Raw genomic sequence first — 20,598 nt, 5'->3', positions numbered from 1 at the left:
ATTTTCAGACATACAATATTGTTTTAGGAGGGGCCTGGGAACTATTGAACAGTGTCTTAATCTGCACCTGGTCATAAGCAAGTACACAATGGCTAAGCCTGAATCTCTTTATCTTGGGTTCATGGACCTTACGTCTGCTTTTGACTGGGTGCAGAGAGGAAGATTGTGGGAGAAGATGCTGAGCATGTGCATTGAACCACCTATCGTCCATTTTCTAGCCGCAATGCATCAAGACATGACGGGAAGGGTCAGATACGGAGCGGGTGGTGAACTCTCCGCCCCTATAAAATGTAATCAAGGGGTTCGCCAAGGTTGTGTCCTCGCCCCTTCTTTATTCTGTTTGTATATTAATGATTTGGAGAGTCATATTCATTTTGGGAATTTGGACGCCCCCAAGATAGGTACTAGACATCTGCCGGCATTACTTTACGCAGATGATCGTGACCTAATGTCCAGAACTAGTGTGAGTCTGCAGAAGCTTCTGACCAGGTTTAACAATTTAATGAATGGCCTCAGTCTAAAGACCAACGTAGGGAAATCTTAGACTATGGTGGTGGTTAAATCACCCACCATTTTAAAAATCGGTTTTATTAACAATTAAAAGCTGTCTTATGTCCCCACTTTTTTACTTATCTGGGAATCCCGTAGGACTAAAAAAAGTATTTGGCAGCATTCAGTCGAAACAAGGATTAGCAGCTTCAACCAAAGCTTAGAGCTGGTATTTAGGTTCACCAAAAACCTAGTCTCAAGATCAATTAAGACAATTATTAACATCTACAAGGTTTGCTTCTGTTCCGTCATATTGAATGAGGTCGGAGTATGGGGTTTTTGTAACCCAGTGGGCCTACAAAGAGCCAAGAATATTTTCATAAGACGTTTGTTGACAGTCCCCAATAGCCTCCCTGCTACTGTCGGACATAGTGAACTTGGCATGATACCTTTGTCTTTCCGCATACAAATAGCTTAGACTCTATCGTGGCATTCCATCTGGGAGAAGGAAGAACCAGCACTTAACCGTGAAATTATCTTAGCCAGCTTTAAATTGGATCACATGTTAAAGATACCTTGGCTCAGTTATATAAAAAAAAACAGTTGCAGTCACTGGGGTTGGCAGATTGTTTTCACAATCCAGCTAATATTGCCTAGATCCCCAAAGCTATACTGAAAAGGGACCTTTTAACTTGTCTAAACTCATCAAGAGGAAATTCAGAGATGGCAAAAAAGAGTGTGTTAGAACACTCGCTTCTAGTATTCTCTCCAGGCGTTGAGTCTTATCTTTCATTTTATTTCAGTCATACCAAATTGTTCTACCTTATCAGGTTCAGGTTTGGCATTTCGCATTTTTTGGTCTCCTATCCTCGTAAAGTTTACTGCAATGCCAAACTGGATCTGTGCCCTTGCGACTCCAAGTCCATTCAGTGCACGCTTCATTTTATATATTTTTTTGTCAACTTTATATGAAACCAAGGCGTGATTTTATTAACCCTCTTTTAAAGTCTTTAAACATTAGGAAATCTCGGGCAGCTCAACATCATCTTCAGCTTCTAAATGATGAATTTAATTGTCTAATGATTTATAGATTTATATCTTCAGCTGTTCGCCTATGCGACATTGTTGGGAAATGATTTTACCTGTTTTAAGAAAATTATCTCTGGCACACTGGGACACAGGATTGTTATGAACTCATTTATACCCTATCCCTGATTTACGCTGCTACCTTTTGCTAATTTATTGATTATTATCTTGATATTTTGATACTGTTATTGTCTTGAAATACATTATTCATTGACTGAATCATGTTTTAACCCATTTAAAATGTCTTTTGATATATTCTTTTATGGCTGAGAGTCAGCCAAATAAAGATATTTTGGCTGACTGACTGTAGACCAGTGGAAAGATATACTATCCACTTGGGAGCACCTGAGCCACCCTAATAGTTCAGAGGACACTAGTGGGGATGCAACAGATTATAACCAAATGAAAGACAGACACAACCTTAGCCCAGAGCTAACGGATGGGAGTGGAGACTACGGCCCCTCCCTGAGACATTTGGTTGGAGTCACCCAAACATGCTATGAGCAAACCCAGATAAAAATTACTTCATCTACACCCGGACGAACCTCCCCCTGTATACAACCCCGATACCTCTTTGCATGTATAGGTACCTCTTCCCTGCATTAGTTTAGTTATGCTGTTCATGTTAGTTTATTGCCAGTTTTTAGGTGACTTAAAATGGCAACAGGTATATTTCTAGAGACACTCACTAATTTTTGTGGTTGGCAAAAACAGATAGGATTCATAACCATGATGCACTATATGGATCAGATGGAACAACTATAGCCCCTTAGATAACCCTGAACCAGTACGTACAACTTGAATATAAATACTCACCTGGTAAATATGAGATGTAGATTTCCCAATTTAGAAAAAGGATTGGATTCATTATTTCAAAGAAGAACTTGTGTTTAGGTATATGGATATTGGTGAAATGTTGTACGTTTGAAAAAAAATGCCAATAAAGATAATTACTTTTTTTTTAAAAACAGTACACAAAAGTAAAATAATTAAACGCCTATGTATCAACAAAATACATTTTATTTTAAAAGATAGATAATAGAGACAAATAATCTGCAGGCAACAGTGACATAACAGTATGTGACTATAGCAGAATAATACCCCTTAGAAAAGCAACAGCATCCAACCCATCGGAGTAATGCTAGTTAGCGAAAAGACCACGATGGTAGTATAAAATCATTGAATAAGATAGCAAGAACAAAAGGAGATCTTGATAGCCTAACTAAAACCATGGGCCCTTATTTATGAGGCCTTGCGTCAGTTTTGCGCCGCCGGTGCGTCACTTTTTGTGACGCACCAGCGGCGTAAAAAATGCGCCTTGTTGCGCCATATTTAAAAAGTGACGCATCTAGGTAGATGCGTCACTTTTTAAACCCCTGCGCCACGTTATACCTGCGTCAGGGATAATGTATGCAGAGGGGGCGTTCCCCCCGCAAAAAGCCTCGTAATAGTGACGCAGTGAAATCTATGAGATTTCACTGCGTCACTTTTAGGATGCTGTTGCGTCAAAATCTTGCGCCTGCCTCACAGCAGGCGTAAGACTGACGCAAGCCCTTTCACATGGGGCTTTCCCCATGTGAAAGGACGCATTGCTGGAGTTGCGTCACTTTTGTGACACACTCCAGCAATGCGTCACTTTTGCGCTTACAGATGCGTCAGAAATACTGACGTATCTGTAAGTCCTTGCATCATACAATAAATATGCCGCATCATTGGTGTCGCAAGGAGTGCGCAGTGAAAAGTGACGCATCGCTGTTTTCACGCAGCGATGCGTCACTTTTCATAAATGAGGCCCATGGTCTGCACAAGACCTTGCTTTATGAATTGAGACCATCTACCAATGGTCTGGTAAAAGTTCCACTGAAAAGGATAAACATTAATTTGTCTAACCCTCTAGGAAGCACACTTTGCAATGTGTGAACCCAACTTACAGCCCCTAGAGTCAGAGAATAAGAAAAAGAGCAACTATAGAAAGGTAGACAATGAAAGGAATTGACCTCTGAGAGAGTAATGATCTTAAATGTCTGGAATAAAAGTCTTTGCAAAAGGTAGAAACTAAAAGGCCCATGCCTGTCCCCCTCCTGGATCAATCAATATGAATTCTTCATAAAGAGAAACATGGGACACCATTAGAGGAAAATGTTCTTCAGAAACAAAGCAAATCTTTAGTAATAACACACAGTATTGTGACAATCCAGAAAAATGTAACGCATTAAATAACATTTTCTAATAGAAGGAATAGGATCACCTAAGATACTATATCTGCCTAAAGACCTATAATAACCTGAAATAATACCAGGAAAGTAAGCAATTAATCATGCTGAGAAAACATGGACATTCTCAATAGCACTGGCCATTAGACAGAGCCTGAATAGCAATATAATGTCATAAAGCTTCACAAGACAAGTGTTTTGTTAATAATGTTCTACATCTAGCAGACATAAAAAACCTCACATACCACATGAATGTAAGGCAAGTACTAGGGAAAAACTCGACGCCACATAAATAATAATTTAGGCTACCAGCTACTTCCTGAGAAATCTCAGAAGGAATTTTGGGATAGATGCTTGAGTGCTCTACCATACAAAAGCATAATATACACTTTATCATATTATCCAAGTGTATTATGAGGGTCTTCACACATAAGCCTCTCATTAAATGGCACATCCTATACTCCAAGGCTCCAATGGGGTACAAATTCAAAAGAACTTAACAAGAGGTACCAAAATTCATGGATATTTGATATGATACAACAGAGAATTACCATACACATAGAGTAGAACTCGGCCCACACAAACGTGAGACTAAATGCATAAGCTGAGCAAACCCCACTAAAAACACACACACGCACACACACACACACACACACACACACACATATATTGCAGAAACACAGGTTGCCCTCTCGAAGAAGACACACTCAGCAGCAGATAACATAATGTATTGAACTTCAATAAACTGCTCATGACCAAAAACAAATACAGACCAAACGCATTTCGGGCTTCCACGCCCTTGATCACTGGCCAACAATGTCCGGCAGCAGAAAATACTTCACCATACTACAATCATTAAGTATAAATAAACATGCCCCAGTCCAAAGGTGGCCGTCAGGATGGTCCACAGGTGGCTGTCGGGATGATTGGCAAGCTGGGCTCTGACCCAGGTACACTTCCAGAGCTCTGCCACCACAAACTTTGCTCCAGTCACCTCTGAACGAGCATCTCTTTCGTCGTCGTTGAGCCGACTCCTCCTCTCCTCTCGAGACCCTACGGGGCTCGCTCCATAGGATTCAAGCCTCTGCCACTGCAACTTACTCCTCGTATTTTGCTTCTCCTCCTTGGTGGTATAACTGTTGAGCGCAAGCCACACTCGCTCATCCACTCTTCTTGTCCTTCCCTGCAGATCACCGCGAACAGCACCCTTCATTCAGTAACATGGTCCTATTGATGATCCAAAACCAATTGGATCGAAACGTCGTCAACATCCCAGCGCAAATTGGGGAGCATTTTACTCTGATTCACTAAAATAATTTGACTTTGTATCAATTTATGTAAATACCTATTTGTGAACCTCAAGTTGCTTACTAAATTTCTTTTTCACTTGTGCTCTTTATCGCTGTCCACTTCCCACTTGTGCCGTCCACTTCCTGTGTCACGAGCACTTGTGTGCACATATCATTTTTCGGGTTACATTTGTATTTATTGCTTACAGTGCTGGAATAACTGTTTTCAATTACTTGATGCCTTTGGCACGTTTAGCTAAACCATGAGTCTCCCTATGTTTTCACCAGCAATGTCTTGTGCCTGCTTATTTACTAGTCTTACAAATAATACCACTTGAGATACCGTTGTTTATGCACTCTAACTTTCCCAAATCTCAACCCAGTTTATGGATATACTTCTGTTGTCTTTACGCATCCTTGGAGCGAGGGGGCGCACCAAAGGGAGACTTATACCCAAAAACATTTTGCAGTGAAAAATAATATTCCCACATTAGGGCTAGAGTTGACCCAGCTCTTGGCTATTTAGGGAGGTGCGAGGTAGACTTTTGTAAATGCTCCTCAATCTACGGTTGGGAGATGGTGACAGACTTAGATTCGACCACTGGGTTCTCGGAGCATTTCCTGACGATGAAGGAGGCGACCCCTCAACCGAACGACTTCTTGACTGGTCCCTGGTCTTCAGGGAGGAGTGCTGACAGCCATGTTTTTGAGAAAACTGCACCGCCAGGAGTTTCATATGGCTCACCTTCAACGACTTTGGTCGAAGACTTTGGCAGAAACCACAGACTTCTGAATCATGATACTCTTTGAGGCACCACAAACAGACGGCATGCAGATCCATAAATGACATTTGTCTATCACAAGACCCACATGGTTTAAACCCATTTGATAAAGCTTGAAAAGGCACATTATTTCCTCTCAAGACATCGAGATAGGCCCGAAAAACAACCCCTTAACCGCTCCGGATCTGCATTGCAGACGTGGAAAAGAAGAAACTGACATCAGCGCGCAGGCGAGTGAGTTTTATGGACTCCATTGACGTCACATCTGGTGGACGATGTCAGTGCGGAGTCTAACACCCTCTGCCGGCGCGCAGACGTGCTGTGAGAAAACATTTCTGGGTCCAATGTCGCACCTTGGAAGGATTCTAAAGTAAGGAATCTGCGGCCAGATGTCTCTATCAGATACACACTGCAAAGTGGAGATAAGGAATGAAAAACAGTGCGCCAAATTACTTACCATTAAGAAGGCCTTCAGGTGCAGCACCATGTGAATGCCTGAACAACCATTAGTAGATCTAGGCCAGATGTTTTTTTTATAACAAGACCTGAGTATCAAATTGAAGTCAGTAGGAAGAATGCTAACTCTCTCCATATGCCTTCCTCTTGATCAATCCTGTTGATTATATGAAATTTAAACTCTTTTAACCCTATTCCCAAAAGCTATTTTGGAGATTATGAAGTCATTTTACTTTACATATCATGCAATTCGTTCACAAACATCTGGTCGGAGATCCCTGCTAGAAATATCCACTTCCCCTCACTCATCTTTTCTGTAGGGAGCACACTGCCACAGGTGAAGAGATATCTGTACACAGAGGAATACATGTAGTAGGATGTGTTCGATAGACAAGGGGGAGTTGTGAGAATATAGGCAAATATTAATGAATAGGTGGAGTTATGGAACAAAACAGGAACAGGAACACAACCAAAAAAACATGAGTAAGACAATTGCAAATCACAAAATACATACCTACATCTACTGCAGTGGAAATCTGGCTTAAATCTATTCCAGCCAAATCTCTGAGTAAGTCAAGCCCCCACATGGCCATCACTGCTGCAGCAGCACAATCCCATAGGACGCAATAGAGTCAGCAAATAAAACTAACACTAACAACACATAAGAACAAATATATCATAAATTACAATAAATCATAATAATGTATTATCAGAATATAAATATTTATTTTTAAAGCAATAAATACATTTTAATTTAATTTAAATAGTACAATAAATTAAAATTAACAAAAAAAAATATTATTAACATAAAACATAATTTACAACTACGTTTTTAATGCGTTTGGTACAAATAATTCTGTAATGGGTTATTAACATTCTAATAAATATATTTTATTAAAAAAAACATTACTTTTAAGTGTACTTGAATAGGATGCTACATTTTTAAGTACATCGTCAGTGATGTTATTAATGATGTTGTTGAACATGTCACGAGTGGTTTAATATGTGAAGTCAGAAATAGTGTATGGCAGAGGTGAAAGTTTTAGTTAGCTCAGTAAACTATAACTCGTTTCAGGTTTAAAATGTGATGTTATGACTGACATTTTCACTACACTACAATGTCACCTCAACCTTTGTTTTTTTCAGTGAATTCCTAGGGTTTTTTTGTACATAAAAATTGATATTATTGCCATATCTAACTACAACGTCACTTTATCCTTTGTTTTTTTCAGTAAATTTCTAGGATTTTTTGTGTAAAGCGAAATATTACTAGGATAGCGTAAATATTATCTTAGGTTTTTCTTTTTAATTTTCAGTGGTGTGCTTTGATTTTTCAACTTAATGCCTTTCAAGAATTTGTATATATATATTTTTCCATTCCATGGGTTCAACAATACTCCTGCAACTAATGGGAGTTTCATATGTGAGCCTTTTCCTACGGGGTGGTCCCAAATATATGGAAGCAGGCAATTGTCCTCCCCTAAAGAAAAAGCCTGGAACTGACTCGAGTCAGCTGGAGAACTTGCACCCTATTTCGCTTTTGCCATATCTCTCTAAAATAGCAGAAAAGATGATGAATATACAACTAGCTGTACTTTTTAACCAGCAAAATCTACTTCACCCCACACAATCGGGCTTCAGAGCCACATACTCTATGGAGTCAGCACTGCTCCTTGCTACAGAGACAATACGCAGACATGTGGATGATGGTCAGACTGTTGCCCTGGTCCTATTGGACCTTAGCGCTGCCTTTGATACAGTGTCCCAAAAACTGCTTTTGCAACGTCTCAGATTAGGAGGGCTGGATGACGCAGTGCTAAAATGGATGGCTTCCTTTCCGCAAGATCAGACCTTCCAGGTTGCACAACGCCCACATATCACCAAAAGTATAGCTCAGTCCCAAGGGGTTCCTCAAGGCTCCGTTTTGAGCCCTACTATTTTTAATCTTTACATTGCACCCTTGACAGAGATTGTAGGACTGCAGGAAGTCACCATTGTGTCACATGCAGATGACCCGCAACTGGTTGTCTTGCTGTGACACACCTCTGACGTAGCAGCCATTAAGCTTTCATCTTGCCTGCAGGACTTGGCTTCCTGGATGACAAATAACTGCCTTAAATTAAATGGTAGTAAAACAGGGATTTTAGTGTTGGGGACATCCCCTCCAGCCACAGATGATAGGCTCTACCTCTACCCTACCCCAAGAAAACAGGTTAAAAACCTAGGAGTTTGGTTGGACTCCACTCTCTCTTTTGCAGCATAAACCACGAAGGTGGCAGGGAAGTGCTTTGGAATACTTAGAATGTTACAGAACACTCTGGACGTTCTTCCCACCCCAGCTAGGAAAACTCTGTTCAATGCCCTGGTAACATCTCAATTGGACTACTGAAACGTTCTCTATCTAGGAGCAACAGAAAAATGCCATCCAGAATGCAGCAGCTCTCTTATGTTCTGAAGCTTCCCATGAGAGCTTTCACTGCGAAGGCTCTTAATTTCCTGCATTGGCTGCTGGTTAAGAAAAGAATCCTTTTTAAAACCTTATGCATTAGTCACCGTAGCTTTCAGGGCAAAGGTCAGAGTTATCTGCATGACCTTCTCACCCCTTATAATCCCACACGCCATCTTAGATCGAACAGGACCTATCTGGTCAAGCTTCCTAAAGTACTAAAAGTAAGAATGGGCGCGCGCTCGTTCTGTTATTTGGCAGCAAAAACAATGGAATGCACTCCCTCTCTCTCTCCGTGTTGAACCAGTCTCTCTTTCGAAAAAAATTTGAAAACCTAGCTTTTCCAGCTATAGGTCCTTTATTCTATCTCCTTTTCGGAAGAGTTTAGCCTCAGCGCGGCGACACACCAGTTGGTGTAACCAGGTGCTTTACAAGTGATACTATTATTATTATATTATTATTATTTATTAAACTTCTTATTCCAGGTCCAGTAGAAGTACAGCAGAACCTGGAAATTCTAAAAATGATTGTGTTATTTTCGCAAAAATTCCCTTCTTTTCACTTTTTGGAGCTCTGTGGGAGCATTACTGGAGTACTGTGAGACTAACTCAAGACCTTTGCATAGGAATGAAAGACATCTTATTAGTTGAAATCATAGTCACCTTCACCCCACACTTTTCATCTCATTTCTCATTACCTTTTTGGCGTAATAAAAGCTTCTGGTATTCCCTGAACCATTAATTACATTTTTGCAATTTTTTTGTTGGGCGCTGCCTGACTTCAGGTCAGGAGAGACAAGAGGAGATGATGGAGCAGAAACCAGAGATATCCCACACCACTAAGAAGTTATTTGTTTGGCAATTTTTCAGCCTGCCTCCTGGAGAGAAAAATTATTTTTAAAAATTGTTATTTGTAACACCTGCAAAAAACAAAAATCTCCAGAGGAATTGCTAAAACTAAAATGTACTCACATGGTATTTCAGGGTTGTGACAACAGATATGAGCCCCTCAAACCCATCTTCCCCTAAAGCTGCTCTGAAGAGCCAGTATGGACAGGGATGTACAGGAGGCATCCACATCAACCGCTGGACCATCAGTTGCAGCAAGAGATAATTTGCCCCCTGAAGTGCTGCAACACCAAGGAGATAAATTCTTGCGTGCCAAGAGATGTTCATGTACTGTAAGAGGTGCAGCAAGATCATCTGTGCTGGGGAATTAAGCAAAACTGTCAGGAACAAATTAGCCCAGGGAAAACTAGCTTGTTAGGTTTTTTTTTTAATCCCCCAAGTTTACTTTCCCTCTTTTTTTTTTATTGTTGTTAAACCCAACAAAAAAAATTCAAAATACAAAATATTTAAAAATGTTCAAAAATACAAAAAAGTAATTTTTAGAAACAACCCTTCTGTTTTAAAAATAGGAAAATGTAATGTTGTATGTTATGTTAGTCTTTTAATGTTAGTGTATCATAATAGCAGTCTGTACATAATAATAAAAGGTAAGTAATTTTTTATGTGTCAGAAAAACTCAAACAAAATAGATTTCAGTGAAATTTTAAACAAATTTGCTTCAGGTTTCCCTTAATTTGTTATCGCACATTTGACACAAAATTCATATAATTGTTTGTGCTGGTTTATAACTAATAGGAATTCAATGTAGTGCAATGCACTGAAGTGTATTACTTTGCACCAAAGGGGCATTCCACAGGTGCTATATGGGTGGGTGTTCCCGTACATTCACCCATATCTATCTATAAAAACTTCATATCTAAAATAACTTGTAGACATGGATTTGCACTAAAGTCCTATGCCTCCATGATAATGGTGTAACAAGGAGAAATACTTTTATTTCTCTTCGATTTTTGCTCTCTGCCTGTGTTATGTATTTTAGAGTACACATAAATAGAGGTAATATCCTCAAAGGATAGATTATGTATCTTAAGGGTCCCTTCCTGAACAAAAACATCACAGAGCACAACGTAGAAATGCTTGAGCTATAGCACAAGGATTTCTATGTTGGAAGGCATAGTAGGCATAGTAGGGGCATGGCCATCTAAAGGGGCTTGCTTATCTGGAGAGAGTGGGCTCTCTTTAAAGACTTTTGTAGAAGTTAGAGGCTGAGTTTGCTCATTAGGGGCTTGGACTCAAAATGCTGCTTGGGTGTCTGGAGTCAAAGCGTGTGCGTAGAAGGGCCTTGAATATCTAATAGGGCTTGGCTGTCCGAAGGGAGTAGGCTCTCCGTGAAGAAGGTGAAGTGTTTGCATAGTAGGGGCTTGAACACCTAATGGGACTTGGATGTCTGGAGGGAGTGGGCTCTCTGTAAAGACTCCCGTCCAAGGCATAACCTGTGTGTTGCAGGGGCATGGCTATTTAATGATGCTTGGGAGTCTGGAGGTGAAAGGTGTGTACAGTAGGGGCATGGCCAGCTAATAGGGCTTGGCTGTCTGGAGGGAGTGGGCTCTCAGTGAAGCCTTCTGTACAAGGAAAAGATTGTGCTTAGTAGGAGCTTGGACACCTAATGGGGCTTGGGTGTCGGGAGGGAGTGGGTTCTCCCTGGAGACTTCTATACAAGGCAAAGGGTTTGTGTATTAGGGGCCTGACCACCTAATGGGGCTTGGGTGTCTGAGTGAGTGGGCTGTCCATCAAAACGTCTGTAGAAGGTGAAGCAAAGGGTGTACGTAGTAGGGGACTAGCCCCCCAATGATACTCGAGTGACTGGAGACAGTGGTTTCTCCATGAAGACTTCTGTACAAAGCTTAGACTGTGCATTGTAGGTGCTTGTAGGTAGTGTGCTTGGCCACACGCATCTCATTGATTGAGCCTGAGAGATCGCCAACCCACATAGGAGTGTGTAGTAGAGGTTTGTCCACCTAATGGGACGTAGGCCATGGATGGAGTGGGCTCTCCATGAGCACTTTTGTAGAGGCATTGGTGTGAGTAGTAGGGGCTTGACCACCTAAGTGTGCGTGGGTGTCAGGAGGGAGTGAGCTGTCTATGAAGACTTCTATACAAGGTGTAGTCTGTGCATTGTAAGGTCTTGGCCACTGAAATCTCATTGAATGCGCCCAAGAGATCGCCAACCTGCAAGGAGTCTGGTAAAGAGCAAAAGGTGTGCATAGTAAGATCTTGCCTCCCTACTGGGGCATGGGACTGTGGAAGGGGCGGGCTCTCCTTGAGCACTTCTGTACAATGTGTAGAGTGTGCATATTAGTGGCTTGGCCACTTAAAGAGCACTGGTGTCTTGGGTGAGTGGTCTATACAGCAAGAAGTCTGAACAAGGCATAGGTTGTGCATTGAAGGGATCACCAACCTGCAAAGGGTCTGGTACAGAGCAAAATCTGTCTGTAGTAGGGGCATTAACACCTAATGTGGCGTGGATCTATGGAGGGAGGGGGGTCTTCATGAGCACTTCTGTATAAGACGTAGGGTGTGCGTAGTAGAAGCCTGGCCAGCCAATCACAATTATTTATTTCCCTGCACTAAATAGCAATATTTTTTTAACTTTTAATTCACCAAAACGGCTAAACAGATTTACAAAATCACAAAAAGATCGCTCTTTGTGTAAAGATTTAGCTTTCTGTCAAATTTGGTGTAATTCTGGTCAGCTGTTTTATTTATATTATTGTCTAATTTTCACAATGGAAATTGTGTGGGGAAAAGCATTATGGGACGACCCCTTTTCTCTAGAACTGCTTGAAGGGCCACCTAAAAGTTTCTAGCAAGGCGCTGAGGTGGATGATTTTTTGTTTGGAAAGTTTTATGAAGATTTAGCTAACAAACAGTGCCAAAGTTATAGCAAAATAAAAGAAACTCTTCTCCAATGGAGAGTCTATCCTAACTATAACTACACAGTGGTGACTAGCATGGTGTAAACATGTGGAAGGTTCCTAATAGTAACTTTGCTGACATGAATTTGGAGACTCTACCCCTCTAATTCTCTGCACAGTAATGGCAAATTGCATCCATGAGAGGATCTCCACTTAGGCTTCGTTGGAGCTCTCTCTAAACAGAGATTTTTATGCAGCTAACTGTAGCAGTTTCACTTAGGTTTTGCTCACTTTCTAACTTAAAAAGATTTTGCTTTGCTTTTCTGTGATATATGTGGGTGGCCAGTACCTACACCTTGTAACAGCCACATTAAAGCTTAGAGTATTCTTAGCAGAAATTTAGAAAATAGTTTTAGACATTATATGGAGTTCTTGGTGCAAGCTTTTGAAGCAGTCACGTGAGAGCTCCAAAGTGCAACTTTCTACAAATTCTTCATCTACTTGTGACTTATTTCGGGGGTATAAACGACAGAAGAATTCCATAGGCTTGCATCAGTAGTGTGCTCATGACAAGAATCCTATACAATCAGCAGTTCTATAAAATGAGTAGCGTATAAGACTTTAGGGCCAGATGTAGGTAATTCTATTTTACTGATTCATAAATACCGAATTTTACCGATTCGGTATTTATGAATTGGTAAAATAGAAGGGGGGAGATGTAGGTGAAATTGGTAATTGAATTACCGATTCTGTAACAATCGGTATTTACCGAATCGGTAAATACCGATTCGGTAATGCCCATTGATTCCTATGGGCATTGAAGCCCATAGGAATCAATGGGCATTACCGAATCGGTATTTACCGATTCGGTAAATACCGATTCCAGCAAGGGTGCAGGGGGTGTCACTTTGACACCCTCTAGCACCCCAAATACTGGCATGTGTGCCATGTGGCACACAGACATACCCTGAGGGCATGTCAGTCTGTCACATGGCATAGGTGTGCATGCACACATGTGCATGCACACCTGGATTCGGTATTTTACCACCCAATTGGATTGGGTGGGAAAATACCGAATCTGTAAGGCCATTGGGACTCAGAAGAGTCCCACCTACATTAGGAAGTTACCGAATCGGTAAAAATACTGATTCGGTATTTTACCAATTCGGTAAATTTACCGATTTGGTAAATTTACCGAATCGGTAAAATAGGGCCCCTACATGCCAATTACTAAATACCAGTCGTAACGGCCGAAATCGGCCGCTACCGACTGGTATTTCGGCTCCTACATCTGGCCCTTAGATATCTACAGGCATGAAAATTAATTATTTTAATGGGACCATCCGATGAATGATGGCAAAATGTACTAAACACCCAGCCAACATCATCAAACAAAGGAATGGTCTAGAATGCTTATTGTGGTGATTGTTAGTAATGCAGGATTGGTTAAAGAGAACTGTTATTTTCACTTGATGTTCCTTTGATAGAGATGATTGCTGTATTGGGACTGAATAATCATCTTTATTTGCGGTTGCAGCGCCACCTACCAACTTTGGCCTTGTTCAAGAGGTGTCCAAAAAATGGAGAGCGCAAATGAGTGATGACCTGAGAAGTGTCTATGCCGATTCATATAGACTACCTCCAAGGTCTGCCATGACCTTTCCTCGTTTTGTGGTTGCCCCAGGCATACTTTCCAGCACCACACATGCACCTGATAACCTCTGCAAGGACCCGGACTTAAAAGCACCGCGAGACCTGCAAGTTCCTGACCATGGAGTAAAAATAATCACAGAAGCACCACTAGTAGACCCGGCCTGTTAAGACAAGATCCCTGCTATGCCTACCTGTTTGAATTACTTACTTTCCAAAAGCTCAGTGGATAATCTGTATGCTCCTGTAAAGCCCACAATTGCAGCAACAGCCTGAGTCACCAGTCCTTACATCACTTAAGTCAACCCCAATAAAGCTGATGATGCTGAAAAAATGTAAATTTTGAAACTAAATACAAAATACACTTTCTACTTGATCTGTGTTCATTGTATAAAGTTAAAAGGTTGTGAATAATTGTGTTAGGTGCTTAAGATAAATATATTATGGGTCTAATAAAGGGACTTTGCCCAATGGTGGTGTGCCTTTTATCCATCTTGTAATGAGTGCGTATGCAATGTAAAATCTGTGATATTCACCTAAGCAGAATTTGTGTAAGTTTTGTTACTCATTTTCAACAAAGTCATGACGTGACATGATCAATATTGTACATCGAATTGTGATGCCTTTGAATAAACATTGACAACATTTTTGTCTTTAATACGTGAAAAAGTATACCTCCTTAAAATGTGTGCATGGACTTTAACGTGATCAAATGCTTGTTGATACCACTGGAACTGACCCCAATGAATACCCCAGGACAACTGCTCTGTAACGGGCAAACGTTCAAGTGGTTATGCAAGCCACTCCCTTATATGTAACGGAGATCACTGATAAGGCGAGAACACACACGAAGAAGGGTCGGAGAGTGAAACCAGAAAAAGACGTCAGAAGATGGAGGGCGGAGACTGGCAGTGAGGAAGAACGGCATGGAGAGGAGAAATCCACGACAGGAGAGCAGAGACCGGCAACCCAAAATGAAACCGAAGACTGCGAGAAGATCTTGAAACCAGAGGATACCACGAGGATTCGACCGGCAGATCCAGCGACCATAAGGGAGGTGGAAGACAACCAAAGAACCCCTAGCTAAAGGCAGCCTGGATGAGACCGCCATGGCTCACGGACAGAGCCATGGCCTCAGGGAAGTGCCGGAGGGGATTTTTCAGAGGGCTTGGTGGTGGGCTCAAGCATAGGGATATTTGTTTGAGCTTTGAAGGAAGTGTGGTGGGGAGAACGCAAGACTCACTTGGACTTGACACTTTCTCTCTCTTGTTTCTACTTGTGCTCACTTCCCCACCCCACATGTATCCAGTAGAGAATAGACGCATCGGACAAGGTTAAGCGTCCCCTCAGTTTTCCCATGTACTAGTCTTAAAGGTGAAGGTTAACCTAATAGGTCAAACATAAAATATTAAGAGCTTTCCCAATTTGTGTTTTCCCTGAGGGGCAGTTCGAAGAAGGACGATATCCTGAGGAGAGAATCAAGGCCCACGAGAAAAGATTAAACAAAACCTGGTGGACCTAAACACAGCGTGCAGTCAAAGACCTTTGTGTTTTTCCATGTGAGAGAGGTTTATACAGAGAAAAGAAAAATAAGCAAACATTAAATAGAACAAATGTCTGGGCAAGTCTATGAAGCCTGTGACAGTGCATTAAAAAATAGGAGCACAAGTTAAAGTTTGATGGACAGGGTCCTTCACAACAAATCTGACAGTGTACCTCATCAGACTTGGGTTGACCATTATATTTCTGCCAGCACAAATCTACACAGATGTCCCAACTGATTTGGTGTGCTCTGTGTAAGTACATCAGTCCACCTGCCCTATTTAGAAACGATGATCTGATGTCCTTTTTAGATCGAGCCTAGGCAGCGCGCATGGACTGTCTTTGAGACATACTCTATTCACTCTCTGGGCTCACAGCCCGCTTACTGCTTTTTTTTTAAACAGTTGTTTTTATTACAATGAAAAGCAACATCAGTCACATATTGTTTAACAATTATTACATATTCAGACATATGTTGTCTATAAATTTTGCCCATCAAAAGTTCAGCTTCACTCAGCCATCTGTATCCCTCCTGTTCTATTCCGTCATTTCCATTTCTGTGGGCGGTGAGACGCACAAGTCACCCCATAAACATTCCACTTTCCCTATTTCCTATCCCACTTCCTGGGGCGACTTCTAGATTGAAAACCTCTTTTTCTGAGATCATACATTTGTCTAGGTCCCTCGCCCAGTTTCCTGAAGATGGGATGTCAGCTGCTCCCTACTTCATAGCTATGTTCCGTTTTACCAATGTATATCCCAGGGTGACCCACTGTTGTTCCACCTAGGTGAGATCTGTCGCTTCCCATAAGTTGAGGAGCCCTAATTGTGGTGTCAGTGTTATGTCTTTCCCAGTGCTCGTTGCATGTGTCGTGTTTGTGTAGCCCTTTCCCATAGGGCCTGTATGAGTGAACATTCCCATATAATGTGATAGAAGGTTGCATCCCCATTACAACAACGGAGACACAGAGAATCATGTTGGCTCCCAATCTTTGCAAGGGTGACATCCGTGAGGTAAGTGATATGTAGGACTTTTAGTTGGACAATGCGGAACCTGAGAGGGATAGCTGCCTCCCTGGTGGACATCAACTCTGTTTGCCAGTCGTCATCCTCAAGCTGTCCCAGATCTGTTTGCCATTTATCTCTGAGGGATTGAAACAGGTCTGATAGATTATTACATAGCTTTTGGTATGTAAGCGACACAGCTTTTTTTGGCAGTGATTCAGAGAGGAGACGATCCTCGAGGGGAGATGATTCCGGTAGTTCCTCGATTTCAATTTCAATTTCAATTTAAAACATTTATAAAGCGCAACGTTCACCGTACGGTTTCTTGGCGCTAGTGGAGGGTCCGGCTACTGAGGCAAAGTAAACCTGTCGTAGGGCAAGAAGTATCCTCAGTACCCTGGAGAGCTGCTGTGAATGCGTGATGGATCTGTAGACAGCGAAAGACCTCTTCTTGAGCTAGTTTTATACTCCTCCTTCAATTCTGTACACTATAGTATTCTACTCTTTTTCCACAGGTGACCTATCGTCGAGATACCAATAGTATCCCATCCGTCGAAACCGTGCTGGTTGCAAAGGGTACCCAGTTTTTGAGCTGACCACTATGAGGTAGCCCGGGTCAACACATCAAGCCAGCCAAGTCTTCGATTGGCCTGATGCCAGACCACCATGGTAAGGGCCGTGGGGTCCAAATAATGGCCTCTCTCAGCCTTCGAGTAAAGGCCCCCTAGGGACCCCTCTCGACCCATTTTGATAACTATCCAGGAGAAAGGAGGGGTCCATCGGGGGGCGATACAACCATTGGTTTACCACCACCAGCTGTGAGGCCCAGTAGTACAGACGCATATCTGGGAGTGCTATACCCCATCGTACCATACCATGGTCAGTTTAGTGATATCGCTACGGGCACCTTTCCGTCCCACAACAGAGTCTCAACCTCACTCTCAATGTTGTTAAAATATGAGTCGGGGACCTTGTATGGACAGCTCTGAGGGATATACAGGAAACGGGGGAGAGCCAATATCTTGTATAGCTTGGCTTCGCCCAACAGGGAAAGGGATAGTGTTCCCCAATGTTTGACATCGCTGCGTAATCTGTCCAGAGGCGCAGCTATCTTTTTAGTGTAGAACAGTGCAGGATCACGAATAACATAGATCCCTAAGTACCGAACACCCTTGGCGGTCTTTTCTATGTTGTGGTAGGGCAGGGGGTGCAGGGACCAGCCCACGGAGGGCGAAAATTACAGATTTGGACCAGTTAATGGAATATCCTGAATATTTACCAAAGTTAGTGAAATATTTAAAAGTCTATGCACTGATCTTGCTGGTGACCCCAGATATAGTAGAATATCATCACCATAGAGGGATATTCTGTTTTCCCTCGCCTCTGCCCATTTTAACCCCCTTAGCAATGGATCTCCTATGACCCATGATGCCAGTGGGTCCAAGATCAATGAGAAAATCAATGGGGACAGGGGGCACCCCTGTCGTGTGCCCCTTCTTAATGAAAACGTTCTGGAAAAGTGGTTGTTGACCTTTACCTGACCCTTGAGGTCAGTGTAGAGTATCTTAACCCATCCCATGAATTTCAGGTCAAACCCTAGGCGTCGCAGCACCTCAAAGAGGTACGGCCACTCAATGGAGTCAAACGTCATCTTGGCGTCCAAAGACAACACAACTGCGTTTTCTCCTATGATGCGTTAATGACCCACGACATTATAAAGGTGATGGATATTTAATGCTGTATTGCGGTTCGGATAAAGCCAGACTGGTCAGCATGAACCAGTGACGTGAGGACCGGGGTGAGGCAGACAGCCAGGAGTTTCGCGAGGATTTTCGCCTCAGCCTTAATCAGGGAAATCGGTCTATAGGAGTACGAACTATCGGCAGGCTTCCCTTGCTTACGGATAACTACGATAGAGGCCAATTGTTGATCCCCCAGCAGGACCCCTTTATCATAGCTTTTCATTATACATGTCCCTCAGGTGGGGCACGACGAGCGAGGCGGTAGATTTGAGAAATGCAATGGGGACTCCATTAGGCCCCACTGCCTTCCCCGATTGTATGCTGATAATAGCTGAGCCGATTTTCTTGTCTGTGAGATCGACCTCCAACGCATCTCTCTCTTTCGAGGACAAAACAGGCAGACGCATATCTGCCAGTAAGTGGCATGGTTCATCCACCTTGGTTTCGGCCGAGGGCGTGTATATCCGCACCAGGTGATCCACAAAGGCATCTGCGATTGCTTTGGGGACGTTATCGTCTGTGTGTTATCAAATTTAGGTCTAGGGACCCACCGTTCTGACTGTTCCCTTTTTTCCAACCACGTGAGAAGCTTGCCTGCTCGATCCCCAAGTTCGTAAAGCCTGTAACGTGTGGCTAGGAGTCTTGCACCAGCCCGCTCCTGGGCTAGGATTTTGTATTCAAGTTGCTTTATTGTTAGACTATGTTCCGTGAGCTCACTAGGGGAACGTGAGTGTGCTGTCTTAAGTTGCAGCAGCTCTCCTTCAAGCTGCTCTACTGGAAGGGTTTTGTTTCTAATTATACCCTACTTTGATAGCCAATGCCCGACCCTTCACCACTGTTTTAAAGGCCTCCGATATTGTCTGCGCCAAGTACACCGAACCAACATTCTCCCTGAAATAGTTCTCGGACTGTGATATTAGGCTCTGTTTTATATCTGGGATCCGGAGCAACCAGGGATACATAACTATGGTGTTGCACTGTCTCCGATTGCGATGTGTGAGTTCGACCCATACTGGGGAATTATCAGAGATGCCCCGGGATAGACAGTGTGGTTTCCAAAAGTTACTGATATGTACCGAGTCAGAAAAAAATCAATCTGGGAGAGACTGCCATGGGCACCTGAGTGGTAGGTGAAGCGTCAGGCCTGGATGGAAATAGCGCCATATGTCAATGACACCCATGACTGTGAGAAATTCTGACATGTACGTGCTAGAACGGTTCTGGGGGCGTTCCGGGTGACTATCAACCAGGTCATTTGGGGTCATATTAAAATCCCCCCAGAATTAGCTGACCCGCCGGGAGGTCTAGCAAGAGTCTCCCCAGGTCAGCCAATGCCTCCCTCCCCAGTGCTGGTGGAATGTAGGCTGAGACAACATTTAGGGGTTTCCCTTCCCAGCAGTCTTCAAGACGACAAACCTGCCCTGGGGATCTGCCCACATACGTGTCAGTGTGAGTGTGAGACTTCTTTTCACCAATATACCCCTGCCCCTGGTGCCGGAAGTGTACCCTGCATGGACAAGAAGTTTATATCCCCACCAGGACAGGGCTTTGCAATTGTTGCCCACTAAGTGAGTTTCTTGTACCAAAACTAGATCAGGGGCGTATCGTTTAAGGTATTGCAGTACCATGCCCCTTTTTAATTTGTCGCCCATCCCATTGACATTCAACGTCAGAGCGGAAAGGAACGTCTCTACAGAGTTACCCACCATTTCACTGGTGGGGGTAAGTATATGTGGTCCCTGGAGGGAACCCGCGGGCAGCCCGGACGTTTGACCGCCTCCCCTTCTGGCTGTCAGAAATGGAGCAGTGTGTGGGAAAACAGATTTGGGGAAACAACCGGAAACCAGTGCAGTGTTGCAAACAGTTGCTTTAAATACAAAAAAAATAACAAACCCCCCTGCCCCAACCACTGCCCCCTGCCAGTTGATCGAAAACTACCCACTCCCCAACAAGGCAGAGTGCCTGTGCCCCCCCCCCCACAATAACAAAGGTGCCTGGTGGGCAGCCACCCCCGCCCAGATCCGAACATCTTAAATAAGCAAGCTGCATTATAAGCGTGGACCTCCTCCCAGAGTAGGCTACATGGCAAGTATAGTAGATTAAGTGGTATCCCCCATTCCCGGAAAATCAATATT

The 20,598-nt window shown here is 42.8% G+C and overlaps 1 protein-coding gene across 1 annotated transcript in view; it reads left to right on the top strand.

Moving 5' to 3' along the window:
• The window catches only part of CFAP107 (cilia and flagella associated protein 107), a 222,268-nt gene extending 207,436 nt beyond the window's left edge, over positions 1-14,832 (top strand). The window contains exon 4 of the mRNA XM_086921890.1: positions 14,062-14,832. Coding sequence (XP_086778016.1) covers positions 14,062-14,345 — 284 coding nt within the window. The 3' untranslated portion in view covers positions 14,346-14,832. The remainder of the gene's footprint in view (positions 1-14,061) is intronic.
• Positions 14,833-20,598: the final 5,766 nt, after the last annotated feature.

Source organism: Lissotriton vulgaris, chromosome 5 (genome assembly GCF_964263255.1).
Source record: "Lissotriton vulgaris chromosome 5, aLisVul1.2, whole genome shotgun sequence".
Taxonomy (NCBI): Eukaryota; Metazoa; Chordata; class Amphibia; order Caudata; family Salamandridae; genus Lissotriton; species Lissotriton vulgaris.
This window is presented reverse-complemented; position numbering and strand designations above follow the sequence as displayed.